This window comes from Artibeus jamaicensis, unplaced genomic scaffold (assembly GCF_021234435.1).
Source record: "Artibeus jamaicensis isolate MK-2021 breed Jamaican fruit bat unplaced genomic scaffold, CSHL_Jam_final contig_354, whole genome shotgun sequence".
NCBI classification, from domain to species: Eukaryota; Metazoa; Chordata; class Mammalia; order Chiroptera; family Phyllostomidae; genus Artibeus; species Artibeus jamaicensis.
This window is the reverse complement of record NW_026521803.1, coordinates 46697866-46725292: the sequence shown is the minus strand read 5'-3', so window position 1 is coordinate 46725292 and position 27427 is coordinate 46697866. Positions and strand designations below refer to the sequence as shown.

Here is a 27427-nt window from a genome sequence, read left to right as displayed (position 1 = left end):
CACCTACAGTCCCCCTTTCGGGGATGCACACGCGCAGGCCCCCACTCCCAGTCCTCCGCTGGGAGGCCTGGATGTGCAGGTGACGGCAATTAGCAGCAGATGACAGCAGCACAGGACCTGCACCAGATGGCAGCTAAGGGTCACGGGAAGCTAGCAAACCATCCACAAGGAACCCTGTGTGCGGCAGTATCACTCTCACGAGCTCTTAGACACAAATTAATTATTCAGCCAGCAGAAGACAGCGGCTGGGTCACAGCACTAATCTCCGAGCGCGGTCGAAGCACTTGGAGATACTTACTCTAAGTGTAATCACACGTGCCGGCTGTGAGAAACTAGCAGGCCCCGGCACGACAGGGAGGCCACCCTGAACTGAAGGACAGAAAACTCCCGTAACCAGGGAACCGTCTTGGGGCAAAATCCACGCAACAGGTTCCCCCTCCCAATGACCGTCGCTCTCGGCTAAAGCTAGAGAGCCACAAGGAAGACTCTTGCCGCTGCAGGGACTGAGGAAAGCGGGGTCAGCGGGTTCCCAGGGCCCCGCCCAGGGGCCGGGGCAGGGAGGCAGCGACTGGGCTGCCCGACCACGAGGGCTAGCTCCCAATCGGAAGTTCGAGTCAGGAAAATGCTTCAGACAAACACAAAAATGTTTCACTAGTTTCCTTTCACAAGATGAATCCCACGCTAATCACTCACACAGACTGGCTCCATTTGGGGTTTAAATTGCTTATAACTGATTCTTTTCTGACCCCTATGACGCAGCCATTTCCAACCCAATGCTTCCCGCTGTACCAGGTATGTTAGTGCTGGTCTGTGCTGGCCTTCTTGTCGCCACCAGCGGTCCCAGTTCTGGTTTGTTGGGCCCCAATGCCCACCTCACCGGTCCCCACACCCCGAACGCAAGCCTGTGCTGCGCCACCAGCTCCCACCCCCTCGGCTGTGCAGCGCTGAGGGCTCCAGATGGACTCGCCACCGACCCACCGGCTTTGGGGTGACCGTTCAGGTCCCCTCGGTGGCCTCCTGCCGTCAGCACCCTGCTGCTGACGTCCTGGCAGCTCCAGACACTGCCCACTAAGGGCTCCCAGCCGCCCTCGAGGTCAGAGCCACAGCTGCTGCTGGTCCACACACAGCCACCCGCTGCCTGTACCGCTGGCCGTCACCCGTCCTGACTCCTGCCTCGGATCTGCCCCCCGTGCAGGCACCAGTCCTCTGACCCGACTCTTGGGGGCCCCGTGTCACTCCCACACTTCCGTGGCATGGCCTCTACCCCACGAAGCCAACGTGACCAGGGACGCGGAACTGTGTCTAACTGCACCCACAAATTTCTACCTCCCAGCATCAGGGGCACCCCAGGTGTCCAGGCAGGACAGTGTCAGCAGCGGGCGTGTCCTTCTCATGGGACACGGGCTTCAACGTGCAAAGTGCCACTTTTTCTGTAAAACACGCCCCCAAATGTTCAGTTTCATGGATGCAACGTGACCACATCCCAGTCAGCACAGAGAAACTAGAAGTGAGTGTTTCAGATTTACATGAACTGCACCCAGGAGTGTGCTGCCGGCTTCCTGGGGTGGCGGCCCCCACAGGCCACTTCCTGGGGCGCCCTCTGCCCCCTCCTCAGGCTGCGCCCCTCTCCTGCTGCCAGTGCCCCCAGGTGAGTCAGGGTCCATTTCCCCACGCGCCCGCCAGCCCCCAGTCCACAGAGGCCGCATCTGTTTTGGAACGACCTGCTCACATGTCAGCAGACAGACCGACGCTCCGGGAGACAGATACTTCCGGGTCTAGGCCTTCACTGCGCGGAATCACTGCGCCGAACCCCAGGCCCCCCAAGTGGGACCAGGAGCACGGCGTCACACTCGGGCGACCCTCCGGAGAGGTGAAGACAAGCCGGACCCAGAACTCGCCCCAGCCTGTCAGCGCGGAACACGCTGCGCAGAAGCCAGTATCAAAAGGTCAGAAACAGAAAAGCCATTTGGATTAACAGCGCAAGCTGCACACAACCCGCACACAGTGGCAGACCAACCAGGACCGGGCACTGGGTCACCGGCAGATGCCACGGCACCCTCGCGGCGTGACAGGGGGACTGCCTGCCCCCTCCCCTCGGCCCTGAGCACAGGAGCATCTGCAGAACAACTCCGCGCTCACGTCTACACTTCCTGAGTGGCTCGTGTTTGTATTAAGGCGGGGGGATCATTAAATTGCTCTATTTACTCCAAAAACTTAGACACAGGGCGTCCTTCCCGAGCAGCGTGCACCTCTAAGAGCACGTCCCGACTCAGCGCTCACAGGAAAGCAGATCCGGGGTCACAGCCTGCGCCCTCACGGCCCCACCAGGTTCAAGTGCGTGGGAAACGCAGCGGCGCAGGGGAGCATGGGCACTTCAACACGTCCAAGAACCCACACTTACTTTTTTGGGTTCAGTGTGCTGTGGCTCCACAGTGCGTCCCAAGCAAGACCTGACTGCCAGTGGGATGTGAGGGAAGCCCACAGTCTGACGTCCCTCTTCAACCCAGAGCACTCGCCCAGTGGCCCGGGCTGATGAGATGCACACACGCGACTCCTGAACCGCGCCGCCAGAGTGCGGGCACGCGCCTTAGCTTCCATTGAAATTAAACCTTGGGAGCAGTCATTTTTCTTTATATTATTTGGAATTAAAAACATATTTAATCAATCCATTGTGAAAATTCTGTTCTCTGTATTGTGTTTCAGCCTATCTAAAGGCTATGAAACAATTCCTGTAATTGTAATAAGAACACAAACTACTGACTTTAAGAAAATTGCTGGTTGAATGACTCAGTATCAGCCCAACTATACAGACCCTACTCTGAGTCGTGCAGTGCAGAAGCCGGCTGTGGCCACAGGTCAGCGAACCTCACGGCCGCAGGACCCCCATCTCCGCCCAGCTCCGGCTCTGCGAGCAAAGAGCCCTGCGACTCCACGCCAGCGCTGGGCGGTGCTCACTCCAGCCCTGTGCACAGATGGTCGGTGCTCTGGACCCGGCTTCCTAAATCTGGTCGTGGACTCTGTCATCACGGAGTCTGGAACACCGAGACAGCAGACTGATGCCGGCACGTACGCCACACCTGGGACTCACGGTTCCATGTCGGGGCTGCCGCACGGGAAGTGCAGGGGTGCAGGGGAAGGCAGGCGTGGCCGTGAGGAGACCCCCTGATTATGGTCCCTTTGAAGCCACTGTTTCCTCTGCTCCCTGAGCTCAAAGGACACGCCAGGCGACGGCTCACCAGGTGCCCGACCACCCCAGAGGCAGGCATGGGAAGGGCCGTCACACGGTCCCGGTCCCTTCCCTCGTGCCCCAGAGACAGTGACAACTCCACGCCCACACGTGCGACAACACCTCAGCACCTGCCCCTGCCGAGAGCTTTCTAGAAAGACAAGGGTCCTCAGTGAGCACCGGCCCTCCTGGCGTGGTCCTTGGGGACAAGGGGACCGTGAGACGTGCTGCTCACCAGCTGCAAGGCTGCACTCTTGTGCTCGAAGAGCCTTGGCTCCTGATCACACTTCCTGTCACATCAGCTGAAGACAGAGGCCACTGCAGGCTGAGCTCAGGCTCCTTCTGGGGGCGACCGACCAAGCAGGTCATGAAACAGAGGCAGGCCTGTGGGCGCCTCGAGAAATGAGGGGTGTGCGACCGAGGACACACCTGGAGGGGGCAGTGGACCCCAGAGACAGGTGGCCAGTGCTGTGACGAGAGGGAAGAATGTCTAACTGTGATGGCAGAACTGTGAGGAAGCAGCCCCTCTACGACTGCAGGAAACCAAAGTAGTCAGATACAGGGTCCTGAGGGAGGGGAGATCGTGCGGGGCCTCCGAGGACTGAGGACACGTGTGGGTGCTGCTCATCGTGTGCCAAATCCCATGGAGAAGGACACAGGCGCCTGGGAGGCTGCCTGGAAGTGCAGACGAGGAGGCGGGTGGCCGGCATGAGCTCTGCAGGGCCAGGGAGGCAGGGCCAGGGAGGCAGGGCCCAGGCGGGCTGGCTGCTCACACAGCCGGCGTTCTGTTGTAAACAAACGGACTGTGTCAGATCCTGGCCCCTGCCGCAAAGTGGGCGGCACGTGGGCCGTGACCATGTCACTCACACTCTGTGATCGTTTATTGTGGATCCATGTAAGACCATTTAAAAAGTGCTAGGGTGAGCAGCTGGGCTGCCCCGCCCTGGTGAACACCTAAGGCTCCACCTCTCACTACGTAACAGGCATGTCAAGACAAAAAATAAGGCCCAAAGAAAGAACAGATCAAAGCTCCAGAAAAACTGCAACTAAACGACGAAGAGACAGCCAGCCTATCAGATGCACAGTTCAAAGCACTAGTGATCAGGATGCTCACAGAATTGGTTGACTTTGGTCACAAATTAGATGAAAAAATGAAGGCTACGCTAATGAAATAAAGGAAAATGTACATGAAACCAACAGTGATGGGAAGGAAACTGGGACTCAAATCAATGGAGTGGACCAGAAGGAAGAAAGTAACATCCAACCAGAAAAGAACAAAGAAACAAGAATTCAAAAAAACGAGGAAAGGCTCAGGAACCTCCAGGGCATTTTTTAAATGTTCCAACATTCGAATTATAGGGGTACCAGAAGGGGAAGAGAAAGAACAAGTGGAAAACTTACTTGAACAAATAATGAAGGAGAATTTCCCCAATCTGGCAAAGGAAATAGACTTCCAGGAAGTCCAGGAAGCTCAGAGAGTCCCAAAGAAGTTGGACCCAAGGAGGAACACACCAAGGCACATCATCATTACATTAGCCAAAATTAAAATGAAGGAGAAGAGAATCCTAGAAGCAGCAAGAGATAAGGGGATTGTCACCTACAAAGGAGTTCCCATCAGACTGTCAGCGGATTTCTCAAAAGAGACCTTACAGGCAAGAAGGGGCTGGAAAGAAATATTCCAAGTCATGAAATCCAAAGACCTACATCCAAGATTGCTCTATCCAGCAAAGCTTTCATTTAGAATGGAAGGACAGATAAAGTGCCTCTCAGATAGGGTCAAGTTAAAGGAGTTCATCATCACCAAGCCCTTATTATATGAAATGTTAAAGGGACTTATCTAAGAAAAAAATTAAACATGTACAGTAAAATGACAGCAAACTCACAATTATTAATAACCATGACAAAAACAAAAACTAAGCAAACAACTAGAACAGAAACAGAACCACAGAAATGGAGATCACATGGAGGGTTAGCAACAGGGGATTGGGAAGAGCAGAAAGGGGGAAAAAGTACAGAGAATAAGTAGCATAGATGGTAGGTAGAAAACAGACAGGGGGAGGGTAAGAATAGTGTGGGAAATGCAGAAGCCAAAGAATTTGACATGAACTAAAGAGGGGGGATGTGGGTGGGAGGGTGTGTGCAGAGTGGAGGAGAGTGAGGGGGGAAATGGACAACTAATAGCATAATCAATAAACTATATTTAAATAAATAAAATGGCTAGGGTGAAAGATTTTAAATAAATTCATAAACTTTGCATACAAATAATTCCTGTCCTTTACCTGTTTTGAAAGCATACATTTTTGTGGCCTAATAGATATGTTTAGAAAAAGTAAGTACACAGAAAGGACTGATCATTATAGCTCTCTCTGACAGCGTCTTCCTGACCGTTTAGAACATCAGATCTTTCAAGGAGAAGGGCCGGTGAACAGAGGGGCCTGGGTGCAGCTGGCCGCTGCATCCCACCTCATCCCTCCCCTCCAACACCTCTTCTGCCTTTCTCTGTGCAGAAAATGCCACCAGGCCTCACCCCTCAACTGGAAGGACCAGTCTTCAGCAGGACAGACCCGGACTGCGGAAGGGGCTCTCACTGGGCTTCGTTTTGGCAGACTCTAACCGGGCAGGTGGAGCCTCACACTCGGGCAGCCTGGCTGGCCACCAGCCACAGGCCACAGCCCACTGCCTGTGTGGGACTGAGCGCTGGTCAACAGGGGACAGCCCTCAGGACAAGGAAGGGCTCGTCACACTGTACTCTTGCCCCCTAGAGAAACTGCTCTCAGTGAGGCAGGGGGGCACCCCAGGGACCCTGTGCGCCACCTGCCTTGGGGCTCCTTCCACGGGCACCCCCCACTCTGCAGTATTAAACAGGGAACACTGCACCAAGGCCGGCTGAGGCTTTGTGACCCAAGGCGCTGGCCACTGGCAGAGGGGGACACACTTTCGCTGACACATCTGGCTCACGTGAAACTTCTTCCATCACCCCTGAAAACACTGCTAAGAAAGAGAAGGTACCATGACCCCAGCCTGCCCTGCAATGAAGGGCGGGAACATCTGCCTGGGAACTTGTCCCACAGAAGTGTCTGTGTCCTCGCCAGGCGCAACAGAAGCATTCAAAGCACCCATTCCGACTTCCACGATCAGAAAGAAGGCCAGGCAGCACAGCATTAGGCAGCTTGACAAAGAGCCTTTCAGAACATCGACCTCCAAGGTGGACGGCCGCCCTCGGAGAGGAGCCCCAGGCAGGCCCTCACGGGGGCGCTGCAGCTCCCAGCTCAGTGGGAAGGAAGGCTCGCAGAAGGTGCTCATTAGCTGACAATGCTAATTACGTGGGAAAAGAAAGCTACAGACTCTCATGTAAAATTTATCATACACACGTTTTAATGCAGTTTTGAAGAAGAAAGTTTGGTGCAGTTGCTATTCTAACGTTAACATCAAATACAAGAAAACACACCCAGAATAGATTTTAGATATATGAAAGAAGCATGCTGAAACCCGATGTGTTCAGATTTGTTTGAGGAATATTTTTTAAATTATTGCTTAGAGAAAAGTACCTATGGAGGATTAAAACCATGAATTAAATAAATTGGTCCTTAAGAAAAATAATTTGATCATACAAGAGCAGGAGGTCTGCTGGCCTGCAGCTGGGGTCCCTGGCATCCTTGCCTGGGCCGCAGCCCTGAACAGAGGCCCCCACAGCCCCTGACTGCTCTCCTGAAGTTCCCGGTTCACCACCAGTCACAGCGCCAGTACAAAGTGCACCAGGCAGGCCGCGGGCCCGGGCCCTGACTGCGGCGCGGCTTCTCCAGTCGGGCTTCCTGATGAGTCTGTCAATGCCAACGAGTTGTCCGAAAAATGCCTTCCCAAGGCCCCTTCTCTGCCTGGACCGCCTGTAATACTGAGTTCTACAGCACACGGGTCTTTCGAAAGCACACGCTCACGTTTTTAAACTAGCGTTTAAAGCTGAAAATATTTTATTATTCAAAAAGGCAATGATTTAAATAATTAAGGGGTGCTGTGCCTGCATGCAACCCCAGCAAAAGGAAAGTTCTCCCACTGTGATATTTTAATGGAAATCAATGCAACCTAAAAAGTATTAATAGATTGTTGTTTTAGAACAGGAAGCTATTCTCCAAACAGCCTTGACATTCCAACCTGCGAGGCTCACTGCGCCGGTCCTCTGGAGCTCTGTTCTCCGCAGACACCCGCCACCCACCTCCAATTCACGTAATGGCAGACAGCCCCGCCTGTCTGTCAGGAGACGCCTGAAAGCGTCTTTTTATTAGGAACACAAATCGATGTGCCCGAGGGATCGCAATAACCGCTTGCAGCAATTGATGTTATCATTTCATCCTGACGCTCCCACTCCGAGCCGCTTATTATTATGAATGGCGTGGGAATGGCAGCCTGTCACGATGGATTCGTCTTAACCTTCTGCAAGAGTTTTTTTCCTCTTAAATGTAATCAAGTGTCATCTTATTAAATACAGCTCAAGCTCAGTTTTATAGAGCAGTCCATTACTCAGGTTGCACTCCTTATAATTTAAACTTTCACCAAATATTACTGTAAAAGTAATGTCTTACTAACAAAAACTTTTCATTTGTTCAAAGCTCTAAACTAAGGTCTCCACACTTGTGCGGACCCACTCCCTGCTGTAAGTCCGCCCCAGGGCACGGGAGGGGGGAGGGCCCACCTGGAGAAGGGCCCTGAGCACCCCCCCCCAGAACGCCCCCTCCCACAATGGCACTGCAGGGCGTTCCCACCCCCCTCCCATCCCCCGTGTCTGGAGGAAGCACACCCTCTTACAGGAACATTCTAACAAACTTCTGCAGTATGAACGGAGGTGTATGTCCTAATGATCTAAAATTAGCAGGCTGGGTTTCAAGGTCCAATTTCAAAGACCAATCTAAAGGGATGAATTCTGACCCTCTGTGCACCTCAGGCTGTTGTGACCTGAGGTGACAGTGGCTCTGTCTAGTGCACCAGGACCCCCAGCCTCCAACTCAGGTGCTGGGGGGTGGGCTGTGCAGGCAGATGTGACACTGATGTCACCAGCCCAGGGCCACCCACCTGGGGCTTAAGAAGAGGCTGTGCTGCTAGAGTCACAGAGCAGGACAGAGAGCTATGGCAGCAGGTAAAGGAAAACGCACCCTTGGAATAGAGTGGGACAACAACTGTTCAACCCACGTTTCAGGCATATGAATAGCCATACTTTTATGTTTGACGTTTTCTTTTAAAAGGCAGGTAGAGAGCCCTTGCTGGTGTGGCTCAGTGGATTGAATGCCAGCCTGTGAGCCAAAGGGTCGCTGGTTCGATTCCCAGTCAGGGCACAGGCCTGGGTTGCAGGCCAGGTGCACAGTAGGGGGTGTTCAAGAGGAAACCACATACTGATGGTTCTCTCCCTCTTTCCCTCTCCCTTCCCCTATCTCTAAAAACATATAATCTTTAAAAAAAAAAAAAAGGCAGGTAGAAGAGAACAAAACATTAAAAAAAGAAAGAATTGAAAAAAAGAAGGCTTGGGACACCAGCCGAGGAGAGGGCCAAGTTTAACAACACGTGGTTTCTGAAGCCACCTAAACACTGAAGTCGTCACACCTGCCTGCTCAGCCTGGGAGGTCGGTTTATGAAGCCTGGTGCTGGTCCAGAGAGCTCTGCACCAGCCGGTGGGGAGGTCATGCAAGGCTGGGGTGTCCCAGACGGACAGGAGCCCTGGGAACAGCCTTCGCCAAAGACACAGGCCTGCGCCGAGCGGTTGGCAGGCAGGGGTGAGGGTGCTGGGTGTGCCGTGGTGCACAGGGTGCCTCCCAGCCTGAGGACCCTCTGCGGTCGCCAGCCCCCCGCCCCGCACCTGCACTCCGGGGACGCCCTGAGCCTCTAGACCAGCCACCTCTTTGCTTCTGCTTTGGGGCTCTGGATACTCGGCCCCAGGAACCCCACAGGCACTGCCGGCTCCATCACAGACCGAAGACCTCAGCCCCACTGGCCCATGCGGTGGCTTGGACACTGTCCTCGGTGCTCCTCCCGCCTCAGTAGCACCGTAAACCCTTACCGGGGCCAGGGTTGCAGCACGTGGATGACCTCAAATCCTGCTAACCCCCCCTGTCAGCACCACCTCTGCTGCAGGGTCACTAGTCCTCGGAACTTAAAGCAATTTCCCAAATCCACATGTGCCTCTTAAGCACATTAACAGTGAAGGTACAAGTAAACCAAACAGGGTGCAGGGTGAGGAAGAGGGAGAGACGGAGGACTGTGAGCACCCGAGTCGGAGAAGCCTGTGTCACTGGCAGCTGCTCTGCACGTCCCCTGAAGTAAGTCATCTCATGTTTACACATTTCAGCTGTTCCTGGACGCCCTCAGAACTTAGTCTTCTGCAGAATATTTCCTTTTCTCTGAGCAAAGCATTAACGGTTTCGTAATACTGATTTTTCTCGCCAGAAACAGAATCGCTAGCACCCTCTCACCGAGGGCGCAGCCCATCACCACGGCCGCTGCCCTGTCCATGCACACCCCAGGCCCAGTCTGTCTCCCCCCGAATGCTGGGCCGTCCCACTGGCCTGCCAGGTCTGAGGAGCACCCAACGCACCTCCCCCGGGGACCGCATATCCATGTCTCCTGAGCAGCGCAGGGCATGCACCACCCCCTGGTCCGCGTCTCCGCCTCACTGCCCCTGCAGTCGGGCTGACAGCGACCTGTCCTGTCCAGGAGCTGTGAGGCCCCTAGTTTTCCCCAGGGACGCCCACCAGGACCACACCCCCCACAGGAGGGACCGGGCCGTGCTGCACCCTTCAACTCACATGAGGCCTGGAGACTGCTTGGGCAAGGAAGGGGGCCCGCCGGGCCCTGGCCAAGGCCCTGAGGCCAACATGGGCTCTGCGGTGTCATTCCCTCGGACCCCGAGGTCACTGAAGCCAGTGTTCAGGGACTGGAGGGGCCAGGCTGGGCGGAGACCTGCCATCGTGTCGGGCGTGTGCCGTGAGAAGACACCTGTGCAAGCCGCTGTGGTTTGGGGGCAACTGGGGTCATGGCCAGAGGGAGACCTGCCTCCTTCATAGACATGCACGCCCCATCCATAGGACTCTGCAGTCAGTAGACTCGGCACACAACATGTCACCAGGCCACCACGTCCATGCGGCCCCACCTGCACTGGTGCACATGATGGCTCTCTGGGTTGAGCGTTAGGGACAGTTTTGCTTCTCTGAAAAAACCCAGTGAAACCTCAGTCAGTGATCCGGCTTCCCTACTGCGCGTTTACTTGGTTCTCCCACCAGCCTCCTCTGCAGTCCCAACAGGGGCGGGTTTACTTTGCTGTGTCAGCGCAGAGAGGCCAGTCTGTACACGACGGAGGCCTGCAATGGTGAGTCAAGAGCTGTCTTCCCTTCTCTACTCAGGGACTCACGTGTCATGCAGCCTCCTTATTCAGCACCTGTCAACCCTTCCCAGAGATACGTCACCTTGGCTGCTTCCTGCCCATTGTAGCCTGCAACCCCTTCCAGAAATTTTTAATAAATCTGAAACGAAACACTTAGATTTAACAGCATATGCAAATTCTGAGATTTTATTTCTCTCCTAAGACTCTCCCTTATTTTACACAACATGTGCATGGGAAGTGAGAGCTCTGCTGAGTGGGTACCTTCAAAAAGAAGCACGCCAGGCGCTGACAAGCCCCGCCTCCAGCACCATGGCCCCACCTCCAGCACCGGAGCAGTGCTCCGCAACCCAAGCACAGCGCTTCTGCCCCTGACCTAACTAACACACAGTGCTCAGCACTGCGCCTGCCACATGTGTATGTGGTATGCGCACATGCGTGTGAGCACAGGGGCGTGCATGTGCATGCGTGGTACAAGCAATCTGCCTTGGCCTTAGCTGTCCCTGCTCCCACGACTCCCGTCAGGACGGGGCACCAGGGGCTGCGTGAGCACCCGGAAGGCACAGGCACCTGGAGGGGCAGGTTTGCAGGTGGGAGGCGGCCAGGTGGCAAAGGGAGCACTTCAACCCAGGTGTGCGACCTTCAGAGGGGCCTTCCTGTTATGAGGTGCATCCTGCCAGCCCCAAGGAAACCTAGAACCCATTTCAAAAACTAGCAGTCGGAAGAGGAAGGGAGGGTGGAGGAGTGCGGCGGCACCGCCCAGAACCTGGTGCAATGGCTAACTCAGCGAGCACTTTCTGACCCACAGGCAGGGCTGCCCTCCCGTTCCAGTTTGTAGTGGGACGGCAGTGGCAGGCGGCCTTTCCTGTGCAGTGAGACACAGAATTTGGCCGCAGGCCCAGGGTGGGGGAGCTGGTGGGTGGCAGTGCCAGGCTACACCTGGCAGTCCAGCTGCAGGGCCAGAGTCCTTACCTGCAGCCACCAGCTGGAGAAAGTTCACCTGAACAACATACACCTTGATGGGTAAATAACAACTTTAGGATGAAAACAGGAACATAATCAACTTAGAAACATAACCAAGCAGTCTTTAAAACTAAAATCTGGTTTCTAATATACTTCTTCTAAAATGAAAATACCTTACACAAAACTAGGTAACAAGGTAACACTATCAAACTAAACACTCTATAAACATTCATATAGATTCCTTTCTTTTAAAATGAATCATCAGTATAAAATAAAGTGCAAATTGTTAAATAGATTGAAGAGAAATCAACAGACCTACAATTAACTGTCAAATTATGGGCAAATTACATATCCCACCATGGAAATTTAAGAGACCCGTGAAATTCTGAGTCACCCAGAAAAGACCCTCTCGGAAGGGCCTCCGTGCGAGCGCGTGGGGTTGCCGTAGCTCTGGCGGCCGTGGGGGGTTCCGCGTGGAGCTGAGGCGGCGGGGGGGCTGCGTGGTGCGGCGCGGACTTCCTCAGCGAGAGGAAGGGCAAGGTCAGGGAAGCAGTCACCCCTCGTCTAGCCTACCTTATTTTTTGGATTGGATGTGTTCATTACACTCCGAGTCTCTCTCCCGGTATAAATGACAACTCCTATCACAGTACCTGCAAAAACACAAAAGCGGTGCTTACAAAGGCACTTTACGGGCAAGCACAGAGATAATACTTTCTGATTAATACTCACACCATTTAATTTCATATAAATTTACCCAACAGCATATTTAACCTAATAAAAACCTCATCTCAACTTTTAAAGTAAATGTGGAGAAACTCTGGCGGCTCCAGCAGCAGCACAGGTCCACCGCACACACCGCCAGACACCGTCAGGTGTCCTCCGAGGACCGAAAGGGGGCTCGTCCGCTGGTTGACATCTGCTTAGATGATGATTCTGACGCTGAAGTTAAGGGACGAGAGGCCCCCTTCTGCGCTGGTCACGGTCACTGTGCGGCCCTCAGACCACAGCGCCGGCAGCTGAGCCCGGCTCTCTGAACGAGAGTCCACAGCACGTGTTCACTGCAAGGGCTGAAGCCTAGGCCTACGGGCCTCTGCTGAGGAGTTGGCAGGCAGACTGTCTGATTTAGAATTGAGATATTATTAGTCTCTCCTAGTCATGTCTCCTGAAAGTCTGGTCTTCTCACTGAACACACTGAAAAAAACAATAGTCCTGTGGCTGTCAAACTTGAGACAAAAAAGTCATGAGACACCCCAGGAATAACCTGCAAACTACACGGGTGCAGAGGCCACACCTCTGCAGGGCTGAGGGGACGTGGGGACCTCTGCTCCCGAGCTGCAGCTGGCACTGTTTATAGCCCCCCCCACCCCCGCACATCCTGAGGGTAAGAGTCACGGGGCAGGTGAGGAAGATCGCTCTCAGCCAGTGCAGAACGAGCCTCGACAATCACACTCACCGTCACATTAACTCAGGGAGGTCCTTAGGGAGCCATCCACCAGGACCGCCAAGGAAGTGTGGCAGCAGGTCCTGGGCGCACAGCACCCGGACACAGTGACGGCTCCGCCTCCCGCCGTCCCGGGTGGGCAGCTCCCCCGGAGCTTGCGGGGTCCTGCCCAGCAGTGCCATTTGCAAGGGCCACACATTCCTCTCTGTTTCAGGGTACGCAGTGCCCCCCCTCTGCAGAACGTGCGTCCCCGAGGAGGCTGCGGGGCCCGACTCTCCCGGGCTCCAGTGTGCCCCAGCCCTGTGGGTGTGCTCTCCGACACCACCGCCCGGTGAGCGCCCAGGCCGTCCGGCTGCACTCGGCAGGCAGGAGGACATTAAATACGCGGTGGTTCACCAGTTTAAACACTTCCTTAACCTGCCAACCAAGTTTAACGTCATCAGAATGTGAAAGTATCACTAACATAAAATAAGCATAAAAACAGAACAAGGCAAATTGCAAAACTTTTTCAACATTAGCAGAACAAGTCTTAGAGAAGCTTGGGAATTAATCAAGCTGGACAGCACCACCTGGAAGCAGGCAGCTGAGGAGCAGCGCTGAGCCCAGGCTGCCCCGACACTGCCCAGTGTCCCACGTGAGGTCCGAGGGGCCGACAGAACGACCAGGACACACGTCACACAGACGGACACAGACCGGGTCAGCGCGGCACGTTCACCAGAGCACACCGAGGCACAGACTGGACAGAGCGCCGCGTCTGGTGAAGGCGCGCCTGGGTCCTCACTAGTGTGACTCCTCGCTGCAGCCAGGGAACGTTCCCCGGGGCTCTCACGCGCTCTCATCACTAAAACCACTGCACATCGGAAACATCCCCACTGTCTTTGGCAGGGGGCAAGTATTTACAGGTTGAAAGACTGAGTAAACCTGTACATACAGCAGAAAACACATGGAAGGGGGTTACCTGTAAATTTAAAAAATGAGACATGAAGGGCAACAAAATATAACATATTCGTCAGACTTTAAAAAGGGCTGCAGATGAGACAAACAAGGTGCGGCAGAGAGAGAGACAGACTGACAGACAGCTATCAAGCCACCAGTCTGCCGGATCCCAGGTACCGCCCAGCCGCGCCTTGCAGCAGTGCCGGCCCTGGTAGCTGCAGCCGGTGCTGGAGCCCAGCAGATGGCAGAGCCTCTGTATGGGGCTACTGCGTGCGCCCCAGGGAAACTGGGGGAGCAGAGAGAGAGAGAGCACCGAGTGGCTCAGAGATACGGCAGGGACAGGAAATCCGTGAGCACCGCACGGCGCCCCAGCTAGAGCCACGAACCAGCCTCAGGGCTACACACGCCAAGGCCAGCACACAGCCGCTAGGTGGGACGACCTGCTCTGGCCCCACCTGCTGCCCGAGTGCCCTGCCCACCTCACCCCCGTGTCGTTGCCAGGGAGACGGGCCTGACAAGCAGGTCCGGACAGCAGGTAGTCTGGACTCGGCCTCCTGGGCCCGCTTCCCAAGGACCCCGACCCTGCACCAACTGGCCTTGTTCTGGAGCGGGAGCCCCCAGCGAGGTGAAACAGGGGACCAGGTTTCATTTTAAAATCACTACTCTGTCCTGAGGACTAGCTCTGTAAAATACCACAACCACCAATTAACGAGAAAAACGATATAAGAAGAGAACGGATATGCCCCCACTGTTTCAACAGTCGATCACTTCATCCACTGCTACAGACACGTCCCTGTGTTTGCCCTCATTTGCTATTGCTCAGTTGCCATCCGTCCGGCCCTGCAGTCCGGCCCTCGCCCCCAGCCACCGGGGGCCCTGGACCTGCAGGCACGTTTAGTAAGGTTCCCATGTGACACATCTGGGGAGTCACTCATTTGGTGTCACTTGAAAACACAGAGCATCCCCAACTGCGAGTGAATTAACAGTAAGAAGAGAATGGATCTCTTACCTGAAGCCACCATGGTGCTGGCCCACAAGGTGTTTTCTATGCTCAGACTTTCATGAACTGGTGGGTCACTGTCCTCCTGCTCGGGAAGAGAAGAGGGCGGCAGCAGTCAGTCACCACCGCTCTCGTGGCTCACCCCCCCCAGAGAGCTGCCATGTGAGGCAGTCTGCACACCGGCCGGCGGGGCAAAGGCACCGCCACACAAGATGGGAGACAGGAACTGAGTCGGGCTCTGGGCAGAGGGTGGGCACCAGGCGCCAGGAGCGTCTCCCCCACCTGCTGACGTGGGCAGAACGTGCCTGATGCAGCTGTGTTGGAACTGAAGTCTTTTGAAGGCTGGCAACTTCCAGCGGAAGGTTTGGGCGGTAAGTTCTGGTTAATTCCGGTCTGTTACAGGTCTCAGCACAGGCCCACCTGCTCGCCCCGCTGCACAGCAGGCACCTGGGCACATGCTCTGAAGCAGCTGCTTACACACACGTACCAGACACTGGGCCGTCAAAGAGCCCGGTCCCCGAGCACTGGGGCTCTGTGCTCCGCCCGCTGCCCATGCTGCCCTGGATCACAGGGCCGCAGATGAGCAGGCGGTGGCTGTGGTGTCATGCCCCCCCCCCCGTGGCAGCAAGGCCCCCTCCACTCCAGTGACTTCAGGAAACGGAAATGGGGAGGACTCTCCCACACCTTAATTTTCCATTTTCTCACTTCTGGGAGCCAAACATTTAAAGATAAGGCTGTCAAAACAGATACGAGGAAAACCAGAAAGCATGTGCACTTGGCCAAGGAAAGCTCAGAAGAGACATAAAAAGATATTAAGTTTATACTGCAGGTTGATCCTTGGCACAGATGGAGCCTGCAAAAAAACCCAAAACCTGAGGAAGGGGAAGAACTTGACCTCAGAGTCACCACATTATTGTATTCAAATCTCCAGTGTTCAACAAAAAAAGAAGCCATAAAGTAACAGAAAAGTGCAGTCCATTTAAAAGAAAAACGTAAATCAACAGAAACTAACTCTGAAGAGGACCTCACAGCACATCTACTAGACGAAGACTTTAAAAGAAAAAAAATTAAACATGTTTAAAGAAATGAAGGTGTGGGCAAAGTTAAAAACACGATCTATGAATAAAGAGACAGAAAACGCAAACAAAAACCAAAAGAAAGAAAAAATTCAAGAGATGAAATACAGTAACTGAAATAAAAACACCCACCAAAGGGATTCAAGGCAGTGAACTTGAAAATGGGACGATGGGAATGATCTTGTCTGTGTGACAGAAGAAGAGCAGGCTGGAGGGGACGGAAGGGACCCCGGGACTGAGGGGCAGCAGAAAGCCAATGGCCGCACTCAGGGCGGGGCCTGGGAAGGGGCAGGGGAGGGGCGGGGAGGGTGTTTGGGGAAACGATGGCTGAAAGCCCCCCAGCCTGACGAAAGGCATCAGTGCGAACGTCCACACGCTAAGACGGCCTGAGCACCGGGAACTCAGTGAGAGCCAGGCTGGGACACATCACGACCAATGTTCTCCCTTCTCCTGACCACACCTTCAGCTGGGTCCTCCTCACACACCCCTGCAGGCTCGGCGACACGCTGCCTGGCGCCCGGGCACAGCTGCACTTGTGGCCGCGTGGCCCCGTGGCCTGCACACTGCAGCGTGGGTCTCCGCCGCTCTCGCTCTCTCCCTGACCCCATGGGCTTCCAGACACGGCCCCGCAAGCACTGCCAGCCTTCAGCAAGGACACACCACTACCTCTGGGACAGAGAGGAAGAGGCAAATGACGTTCCAAAATGTTACTAGTGGGTAAGGCCATAACTTAGTACCATAGTTTACTGTACTGAGGGTGCCTTCTTGTAAGTTTTTTTCTCATGTATGCTCAGTTGTCTAACAAAATCTTGCTTTTTTTCATAAGTATTTTTGCAAAACACAAGACATCTGTTTTCTTCTGGACGCATCGCATAGCGCTCACCTGCAGGGCCATCCTCTCTCCACAAACACCCACCCACACTGTCCCTGCCAAGCTCCTGCAAAAGGCACCAAGTGACCTCCATCCTCACCACGGGCTCCTGCCCACTGTCCCTGGTTTCACACTGACTGGCACACATCAGACCCCTAGCAAATGGTTTCTCAAGTAACAACTGCTCACCACGCCTTGTGTGTGACCCAGGGTGAAACAAAGTTGACTGTACCAACAGAAATCTTTCCAAAGTAACTGCAGCAACTACAGATGAATGCAGTCATGGCAACTGAAGATGAATGCAGTCGTGTCCAAAGACCCCTTCAGCGTTGTACGCCACTCACAACATCAGGACACGCTGCTGAAATCAAGTCACTCCTCCAAGTCCCATTACACAAGGGGACCACACACCACAGCAGTGAGCAGAGCGCAGGGGCACGCACGTGTAAGGGAGCAGACACATGCACACACACCCCTGTGGCTCGTTCACAGCAGTAAAGAAATAGTGTGGCTATCACAGTGTATTACCTGTTCTTCAAAGTCAGACCTGAAATAGCTAACTCACCTCGTTTTACTGACTCAGAACGTTTTAAGGGAGAAAGATCTTAGCAACAGCAAATATGCTTAAAAAATATACTGAATGTATCCTAAAGAAATACTGGATATACAAAAATTTAAAAAACTTGAAACATTTTCTAGGTATTCCCTTTTTAGTTCAAAATTTCTATCAACTTATTCTTGATTTGATGACTCTTCCAAAATAAAGGTTTGCTATGTTTAACTGATGCGCACGATGAATACATTTGTATTTAGGCAGGTCACTCACCCTGGTAAACGTGCCTTCGAAACTGTGGATATCCAGCTGCGGCTTCTGGGCGTGGACGTACGCACGGATAGAGAAGAGGTCCTGGGGTGCGGAACAGCTGCGTCAGCAATGTTATCGTGAAGCAGAACGCCTTGAAAACCTTTCAGTCCCATTAATACCTTTATATATCATTTACCAGAAGTAATGGTTGACTCCCTTACGTTGTGCGTGCCAACAGTATATTCCCCATCTGTTTAGACTTTGACAAATCACACCCCACACGGGATTCTACCCAGGAAAGTGACTTCGCACTTGGACCTCACACTTGCTCGGTGTTGTAAGACAAGAGGCCCAGGTATCAGATGTGGGGCTCACCCGAGTTCAGACCAACAATGTGATGGGAGGGGATCCAACCCAAACGTGCCAGTGCGTTTTGGGGATGACTCACGGGGACCCCGCAGTTAATACTGCACAAACCACAGCCACACATGGAGGCTGCCTGTGCTGGAGCTTTTCCTGGGGTAGAGTTTTAAGAGTCTTTTAGCTATTGATATTTTAGTTGTTTCTCTCTTTTTAAACACTTCTAACTGGGTACAGAAAGCTGAACAAATTCAATGCAGGAGTTTAAAGTCATCTGTCCCTACCAGAGGGCAGAGTTGGCAGGGGCGCTGACATTAGTCCGGGCCTGCCCCTGTCTCCGGTCGGCACTGTGGGCACCAGCTAGGCCATTTGAGCTGAACACACTGAGGGCTTCTGCCCCGATGGCCATCTGAAATTGGGCCACTATCAGCCCCAACATGTGACCCCTGCTCACGTGGCAGGTGGGAGGCCCATCTTCGGTGCCTCACTGCTGCTCCCTAGTGGCTGGCATCCCAGACAGGCCGCAGTGCTGCCCGCGCAGAGGACCAGGGCCTGACCCGCATCCCTTGCCCTCCGGGACCCACCTTGCTCAGGTGGCTTGACTACCGAGCAATGAGCAACGCTGTTCCAGAGAGGGAGACACCTGGTCAAGGGGTGACTGAAGGGCTGGGGTGTTGGGACAGCTGCCTGACCCCGATGACACTGCTGTGACCACAGAGGTCACTGCAGGCAGAGGGAGGAAGCAAGGCCACCATGGCCCCTCTGAAAGGTCCCCCGGCTCCCCTCCTGTCGCCAGGAGAGCGGCTGCCAACCTTTAAGGCCCAAAACGCCAAGGGGCAGCTGGGTCTTCTCCGGTGAACTGTGGGTGAGCGGGCGCTGACCCGCCTGCTGCCGCCAGGACCCTGCGGGCGACCCTGAGCCCTGCAGGGCAGGAGGGCAGCAGGGCAGGCGTCTCCCACACTGGGCGAGGCCCGACACGACACGCAGGGCCTCTGCTGTGAAGACGCGCAGGTGGCTGGGCTGTGGGGCGTGGAGCCCAGGGGCTCCCGCCAATGGCGGGCAGGGCGGCTCGGCCTGGGGCGCAGTCCCCACGCGCGCTTCCGCCCCACCCTCCTCCTGCACCGGCCCCCCAAGGTTTCCAGAGCACGCTGGTGTGCGCGCCTACGCTCTCCCGCTCCCGCAGCAGAGCGTGCGTGCCCCGCCATGCTTGCGCGTTTTCCACGGTCCACACCCGGGGCGGCGCAGGCCCGGCAGAGAGCGCAGCCTCCCTGCAGGCTCCTCCGCGAGCTCCCGTCCTCGTTCAGAGGACAGGTGACATCTGTCTGCACTTTGTTTCCGACTTCGATCCCGGTGGCTGAGGAGTATTCAGACTTTCAAGTTGCGTTCCTTCAGGGGCAAGTGTGAAATAAGATTCTAGAACACACAGCGTGGGAGGAGGTCAAAGCAGCCACAGAAGATGGAACAAGGGCTGGGCCCCCGCCTCCTCCAAGGCGGGAGCTACAGGCAGTCACACCCGTGTGGCCTCCGTGCCTGCCTTGCGCTGCCCACGCCCTTCCCCTCCCGCCTCCTCACCACGTGAGCCCCCCCCCCCCAGCGCGGGTGGAAGCAGGGGCAGGCTGTGCCCTTTGCGGGGCCACATGGGTGTGACTACCTGTAGCTCCCGCCTTGGAGGAGGCGGGGGCCCAACCCCTGTTCCATCTTCTGTGGCTGCTTTGACCTCCTCCCACGCTGCTCACAGCAGGGAGACTCCGGTCTGTTCTCGTGACGGGCTGCGTGGCCCTGGGCCCCGACGCCCCTCCAGGGTCTTGCTGTGATGACCGTGTGTTCTAGAATCTTATTTCACACTTGCCCCTGAAGGAACACAACTTGAAAGTCTGAATACTCCTCAGCCACCGGGATCGAAGTCGGAAACAAAGTGCAGACAGATGTCGCCTGTCCTCTGAACGAGGACGGGAGCTCGCTGGCCAGGAGCAAAGGCAGGGTACAGTGGAAAGTCACCGATGGAGGGTGACCGCGCCCGCGCTGCCTCCCCAGCCCGGGAGGTTGGATTCACACGGAAACAGAACCGCTGCGGGCAGCAGCGTGGGCCGGGCTGCATGTGTCTTCCGAAACCAGGGGGAGGCAAGGTCATGACCCACCTCCACAAATCACTCACAGAAGGGACCGGAATGGCCTTCCCAGGGGACACAGCGCGGAGCTGGCGCTGCAGGCCAGAGGCTGCACCCCGGGAGACCCCGGCTGCGGGGCTGTAGAGCAGCTGCCTGTGGGTGGAGGGAGCCCACGGGGTTCTGGGCTCCAGCGCTGCAGGGAGCCCCTGGGCCACAGGAGCTCTTCTCAGGCCTGCTCCTTGGAGGAGGCTGCGCAGGAAGATGCACAGAGACCCCTTCCTGGGTGGCCAGGGGACAGGGACGCTGTACCAAAGGGGGGGGGGGGCGCCAGCTCAGCACTGCAGGCCTCTGGTGGCAGCCTGGGCTATGTGCGAACTGAGAACAATTTATTTTCAAGCTAATGCAGCCGAGCTAGCTCACAAAAGGGGCACTGAGATGCCCGGTTTAACAGTTTCAGTCCTACGCAGTGTGACTGGCATGTTGAATGGAACACGCGGCAAACAGCGAGGGTAAGGCAAATTTGAGAATCCCTCGTTATTCGTATTACACGGTCATCGTAATTTTCAAAAAGTAATACGCTCGTATAACACACTACCTTTGGAGACTCGAAAATAAAGAACAAGCTAGCAGCCACCCTCACGCCGACATGGACGTTCAGGGGAAGGCATTTCATCTGGTGTATTAGACACCAAATGACGGAGTAATGGCACAATAATGAGAATGCCATTCGAAGCTTTTCATGATAATTTAAAAACCATTCTCAAGTTTTCCATCACGTGGAAAAGCCTCTGCTATTAGGTCAAGGGCAACATTTGTTCACATTACTTAAAGGTCATTAAAATACATCCTTAATCATAACATGTGGTTCATTACAAATAAAATTGCCTTTCATTCAATAAAACTCATTAAATGTAAATGGTATTGTTTACTGCTATATGGATCTTCTGAAATAAATCAGCAAGTCATGATTTACTGAAAACTGCTATGACTCGTGGTTAATAAATGTGTCTGATCACAAAAGCCAGGGACGTATTTCCCGCAGTGTAAGGTGCCCGCAGCTCGAGGCCCCGACGCCCGGGCAGCACTGCACCGCGGGCAGGGCCGGGCCCGGGGCGAGTGTCCGCTCGGGGCTGCTGCCCGGGGAGGCTGCTCCTGGCAGGTCCCCGGTTCAGAAGAAAAGGCCTAAGGTGTCCTCACTGCTGGTGTCCCAGGGCACACAGCACTTGGCGGGTGACAGGACTGACAGCAAACGACACCTAGTAGCTCCCCGGGCGTCATCAGACAGATGAGTCCCCGGAGTGACAGTCACGGGTGTGCCCACTATTCAAGGAGAAACCCAGCTGCCTGGCCCGTCCCCACAGTAGTAACACTGCAGCTTTCTTTTCTAGGAAAAAAACAGCTACGTAAAATCTGCCAAATTACACAAAGCTACACATTTAATCTAACTGATAAATCAGAAATTCAGTTAAACTTCCTACTTTTGGAATATACTGCTATTGGGTTTTATGGCCACATGGAAACTTAAAAAATTTTCATTTACCACACAGTTGCTCAATCTGAATGCTCAACCCCATTCCCTACCATAAAGTTAGCATTCGCCATAAAATTTTAAAGTTAGTATTATATGGCTTGCTTACTATAATTTTGTAATATTTTGAAATTTATACATTTGTGTCATTAATAAAAATGAAAACCATCCTCATAATCCTGAATATGATGAAATGTCAGCTCCTATCACCAGTAAAAAATAGAGGTAATAACAATATAATTTTAACTACTTTCTTAAGATATAATTTACAGGCAATAAATTGCACGTTTAAAATGTACAATTTTGCCCTGGCTGGTGTGGCTCAGTGGGTTGTGCATCTTTCTGCAAAACGAAAGGTCTCGGGTTTGACTCCCAGTCAGGGCACACACCTGGGTTGAGGGTTCGGTCCCCAGTCACGGTGCGTGTAGGAGGCAACAGATCAATGCTTCTCTCCCTTCACTCCCTTCGCTTTAGAATCAATAATAAGAAAAAAATTAAAAACACATGCATACACTGTCATGCACTAACACACGTGCACACCTGTGCCATCGCCCCGTCATGCTGCCTCTCAGACCGCTCCCTCCCATCCTCCGCATGCCTCCCTGCCGTCTCCGGCCTCCGTCACTGCTGACCCGCTTTTCCTGGAATCACAGTTTGTGCTGCCGTAAACCGCACGCTTCCGTCTGCAGGGCTCACGGCTGGCTTTTCTTGAGACAAACTATAATGCGGTGCTTGGACCCTGCACTTTTTTCCTACCACTCGTGACAAAATTAGATCTGCTACAAAGGATGACTTAGCGCAACTCTTCCCCAGGGGCCTTGCCAGGGACCTGAGGGTTCTTGGAGGTGGGCCCCTCCAGCCGGACAGCCCAGTGAAACCCTTCCGGTCATCGGGGACCTCTGCCTCCGTCCTGAATGACCGCCTGAGGACGCTTCTGCCAGAAAAGGGGAAGGACGCGGAGCAGGGCCGCTCTGCCACTGAGCAGGGCGGCACAGGCCCGATGGGCAGCCCAGCCGGCGCTGGAAAGCCAGCCGACCGCGAGACTGCGTCCCGACAAGAACCGTCTATCTGAACAACTAGTGTGAGAGCTGCGAGCTGCGTAAGGCAGATGCTGACAGCACATGGGAGGGTTGTTTAAGCAGGCACAGAACATGAACCCAGAGAGACCGTGTGTGAGCCCCGTCACAAGTCTATACACACAAAAGGACTGAAATAGAACTAGATACACTCTGTGAACCTAACAGAATCAAAAAACAAGTTATAAAAGATGATGAGAGCCCTGGCTGGTGTAGCTCAGTGGATTGAGCACAGGTCTGCGAACCAAAGGGTCGCAGTTCGATTCCCAGTCAGGGCACATGCCTGGGTTGCAGCCCAGTTCCCACCAGGGGACACATGAGAAGCAACCATACATTGATATTTCTCTCCCTCTCTCCTTCCCTTCCCCTCTAAAGATAAATAAATCTTTAAAAAGACAATGAGAAAATCCCCAAATAACTGGTAAATAAACAATGCATTCCCCAGTAAATGAGGGGTGAAAGAACAAACTGTAAAGGGACCGCGGGAAGCACAGGGCATCCCAGTACCGAGAACCACGCTGCTCCCGAGCCTTACGCACGGGACCGTCTGATCCCTGCCCAGCCCCGGACCCGGGGCCCCGAGGACGGGCCCCGTCATTCCCACAGCACGAGCAGGCTTTCTACCCACAGCCGCGGCCCAGGGAAGGGGCCAAACCACGGCACCCGGTCCCCTCCCTCGGCCTACACGGACGTGGGCCAAGGGTCCTTCTTAGAGGGTCTCAGCCCTTCGTCACCGTCCACTGAGTATCCGCAGATCATATACAACGAAGCTTCTCTCATTTGGATACACACCACATATACCACCAAATAACATCAAATGACTGTAACTGTGTTTTTGGTTTTTTTTGAAAGATGTCTACCAGTTGAGGAGATTCTCAGCATTACTGACATGTTTGTGACATCGCTGAAAACACCCAAATCCCGAGTCCTGTTCCGTCTAATCTCACCCCTGCTGGTCCCCAGGACAAAGGCCCAGCCTGAGTCTGAGTGTGTCCTTCTCTCTCCCACAGCCACGACCACTCCGCTTCCTCCGCAGCAAAGCCGCCCCCCCACCCCCCCAAACCACCAAAGGACAAGCTGCCTGCACAGGCAGGACTGCGGCGCTGGGGTTGATGCCCATGCAGAGCAAGGCCCCAACCAGCCTGGGAGGTAATGGGCCCGCTGGTGCCACGGACCCACCAAACCCTCACCCACGTGCTGCGTTTTAAAGACGGCTCAACAGAGAGGGTTTAACAAACAAAAAGGGTAAGAAAAGAAGGAAAACCTCAGTGTGGAGCTGACAGCGGCATTAGAAACTGGACCCAGAGCAGAGTATGTGCTAAGATACCACAGAAATTATGTTGGCATAATGTTCAATGATTCTTCTTTGGTAAAAAATACCATTTTTAAAAATGATCAGTGCACGCCCTGGCTGGTGTAGCTCAGTGGATTGAGTGCGGGCCTGCGAACCAGACAAGCACGGTTCAATTCCCAGTCAGGGCACGTGCCTGGGTTGCAGGCTGGTTCCCTGCAGGCCAGTTCCCAGCAGGGGACGCACGAAAGGCAACCATACATTGATGCTTCTCTCCCTCTCTCCTTCCCTTCCCCTCTAAAGATAAATAAATAAAAAATCTTAAAAAAAAACCCAAACCATCCCCTTAAAAAAAAAAAGGTCAGTGCATCCGGTAGGTCGGGCGGCACACAGGGCCCCCAAGGACGCAGACGGGTCTCACCCCCAGGGCTGGCAGCCTCTGCGTGCAGCTCACGGCCACTCTCAGCTTCCAGTCGGTCTCGCCGTCCAGCTGATCGGTTCTTATGAAACATGACCCTTGGGAACAGAGAAGAAAAACTCCTGAGTCGCAGGTACTTCAAAGCAGAAGTTACACAGCACGGTCAGACCCCAAAATGATGTATCTACAGAGTCCCCTAAAACAACCTTTAAAAGCCTTTATTTACCTGATTTCACAAAACAAGCTTGCTGAAGACATACAGGTCACTAACAATTTAATACTTATGTCCTTGCCTGCCAAGTTTTAATATTAGTTGTGCTTTACTTTAGAAAAACTGCACTGATCATTTCTACTGCTGATTCACGTTTTGATAACAAAACAATAAGCAAAGACTCAAAAGCATCCAAGAATGTGAGATGTGACTTTGTTACTGAAACGTCTGAGGCACTGTCAGAGAGCACGTGCTCCGTCATAAAGGCACAGGCAGAACGCTGACACCCAAGTCACGGCCACTGTCACACTGACACCCCTATCCAAACACCAGGAAGAAACGTTACATTCCAACAGCCCACTGACCCTCTGATGCCACCGTTCTCGGACCCGGCCCTCAGAGGACGGCAGGTTTCACACGCACAGCGTGACACCCGGGTGACACTGGAGCAGCGTTCATTCTCGCACTCGGGGACACGTCAGGTAGGTCTATCAGAAACCGTCCCACAGCGCAGTCAGCTCGGCTGCGCGGCGTCCCGAAACTAACATGGACCTGTGCCCCCCGCACCCCCGTCCCAGCCTCAAGTGCATCCGAACCAGAGGAGGGCCCTGCGCGCCGAGGGCTCGCTCTGCTCCCCCGTGTGCAAAACACCAGACACCGCTCTCTGCCAACCAATTTTCTCCCAACGAGTCTCACCACCAGCAATTCTGTGCTGCAAGTGCGACCCACGATAGCCCTTCACCAGTCACATTTCTCCCCTCTGACCAGCCCCTGCCACGGCCGTCACCACTGCCAAGGGACCCAGGAGGCTTGCAGAGCCTGGGCCCCCGCCTGGGGCACAGCAGGGCCGACCGTCCGATCGCCTCGTGTGGCCGTCCCCCTCGTATGTGCGTGGTCACCCCACGTCTGCGTGTGTTCTGATGAGAAAACAAAAGCTGTACAAAGGGGCTGGAGGCGGGCTCCTGTCTGACACGGACTTTGAAAGGGCAGCGCCCCACTCCGCTCGGGTCTGCTTTCTAACACGAAACTGGAAAATGTGGGCTTCCCCATGGTTGCCCCCACTTCAAACATTCTGGGTCTCTGAAGGGAAAGTGCGTCTATCTAGATTGCTGTAACTTATGAAATGGGGAAACAGTATAGTTGCCTTTCTTAAGAAAAGGACTTGCTGCACGTTAAATAATTATGTGCTTTTTAAAAAATTTACAAGAAATTGACATGCCATTTATCTTCGGTTACAGGGAGCATTGCTACTGTTGCAGTGACTGATAGGATTTGGAGCGGTAGCGACCACAAGTATGGCCAAATGGACTTGTCTTACAGGAACTGCAGCTACTAATTTTTTAACAGCAAGCATGACTTTCAACCGATGCCAGTTAGGGCTCGGCAAAAATGAATTATTAAATCGGTCTGCTTATATCCTATTACAGACTTCTTATGAATACTGGATTTTATTTTGTATAATTGACAAGAGTTGACAGGAAAGGACAGGTCTAATGACAATCCAACTGAGATCACCGGTGTCTGTGTTGCAGAGGACAGCCGAGCAGGTGCCGGCGCCGCCACCCCCCCCCCCGTAGCACGGGCACGCGGCCTGCAACAGCCTGCGGATCCAACGGCTCTGAGAGACGGGCCACAGTGTGTGCCACCAGAGGAACACAGACATCGACTCTGCGTGGGTAAGGCCAGACCGTTCGCCATCAGACTCGATTTCTAAATCATTCACATGACTCAATGACTCTGCAAGACGAACGGCACCGCAGAGAATGGGGACAGTGTCGCTCCCTGCCCTCGCCCCACTAACGAGCGACGGCCGAGCTATGGTAATATGTCCTGGACACTTGAACCATAATGTCATCGTTTAGGAGGCAAGTGAAAAAGATATTGGCATTTATAAGAGATTGATGAAAATTAGTTCTCAAGCATTAATTTCTCTTAATACCACCAAAAGCACCGTGTGCATTCAGGAGATATTTGATCTGAATTAAGACACTGATGAAGCAATTGATTAATTGGAATTTAAGCCATCAGTCACCAGATCCATCAACAGCTTCATTTACATTCTAAACAATCAGCTGACGGCCCAATAGAACATCCTGTATTAATACATAGTCGATGTGACACCACGAAGACTCGCTGCCGCACTGACCAACGCCCGCGGAGACTGCCCGGGCGCAGACACGCCACCCAGGGCCAGGCCTCTGATGTTCCAGGCTTAAAACAGTTCTGCTAGACAGACAATGCACTATCAGGTTTTTCCGAACTAAAGCTGAGAAGTAGTAATAAAGTAATATTAACAGTGCCAGGAGATACACAAAAATTCTCAGGATGTGTACTTTTGAAAACTAGCCAAATAAAAACACTTAAAAGAGTTATTTGAAGGCATACAAGTAGAATTGCCAAAGCTAAGGATCCTTGACTGAAAGTCATTTTATGGCACAAATTTTACGCAGTGGGAAGCTTTTGGTCCACTTTGCAAAGAAAATAAAAATAGCACGAAACAGGTGTCTGACACTTTAACATGAACAACTCTTTTTTGTAATTTGATTAAAAAAAAAAAGCTGAGAAATGTAAGAGAATCACAGGCTAAAACAGACCAAAGTAAAGTGCTGAACTTGGGTCCATTAACAACCTTCCAAAAATACACGAAGCAATAAAAAAACCAGCACACACGTGTATTACGGACGTGTTTGTGGCAAACAGGGAGGTAACTCCTAGACTCTGAAAGAGACCCGGAACCCCAGGCGCCACCTTCTGCCC

At 53.6% G+C, this 27427-nt stretch overlaps 1 protein-coding gene across 10 annotated transcripts in view; it reads right to left on the bottom strand.

Annotated features, from left to right (window-relative positions):
• The window catches only part of ATP9B (ATPase phospholipid transporting 9B (putative)), a 115563-nt gene that overhangs the window by 48639 nt on the left and 39497 nt on the right, over positions 1-27427 (bottom strand). For all 10 annotated transcript variants that reach the window (XM_053664166.1, XM_053664164.1, XM_053664165.1 and 7 more), the window contains 4 exons: positions 24463-24557; positions 17700-17780; positions 14936-15011; positions 12123-12199 (listed from right to left, as the gene is read on the bottom strand). In XM_053664166.1, the coding sequence (XP_053520141.1) occupies positions 12123-12199; positions 14936-15011; positions 17700-17780; positions 24463-24557 (329 nt within the window). The remainder of the gene's footprint in view (positions 1-12122; positions 12200-14935; positions 15012-17699; positions 17781-24462; positions 24558-27427) is intronic.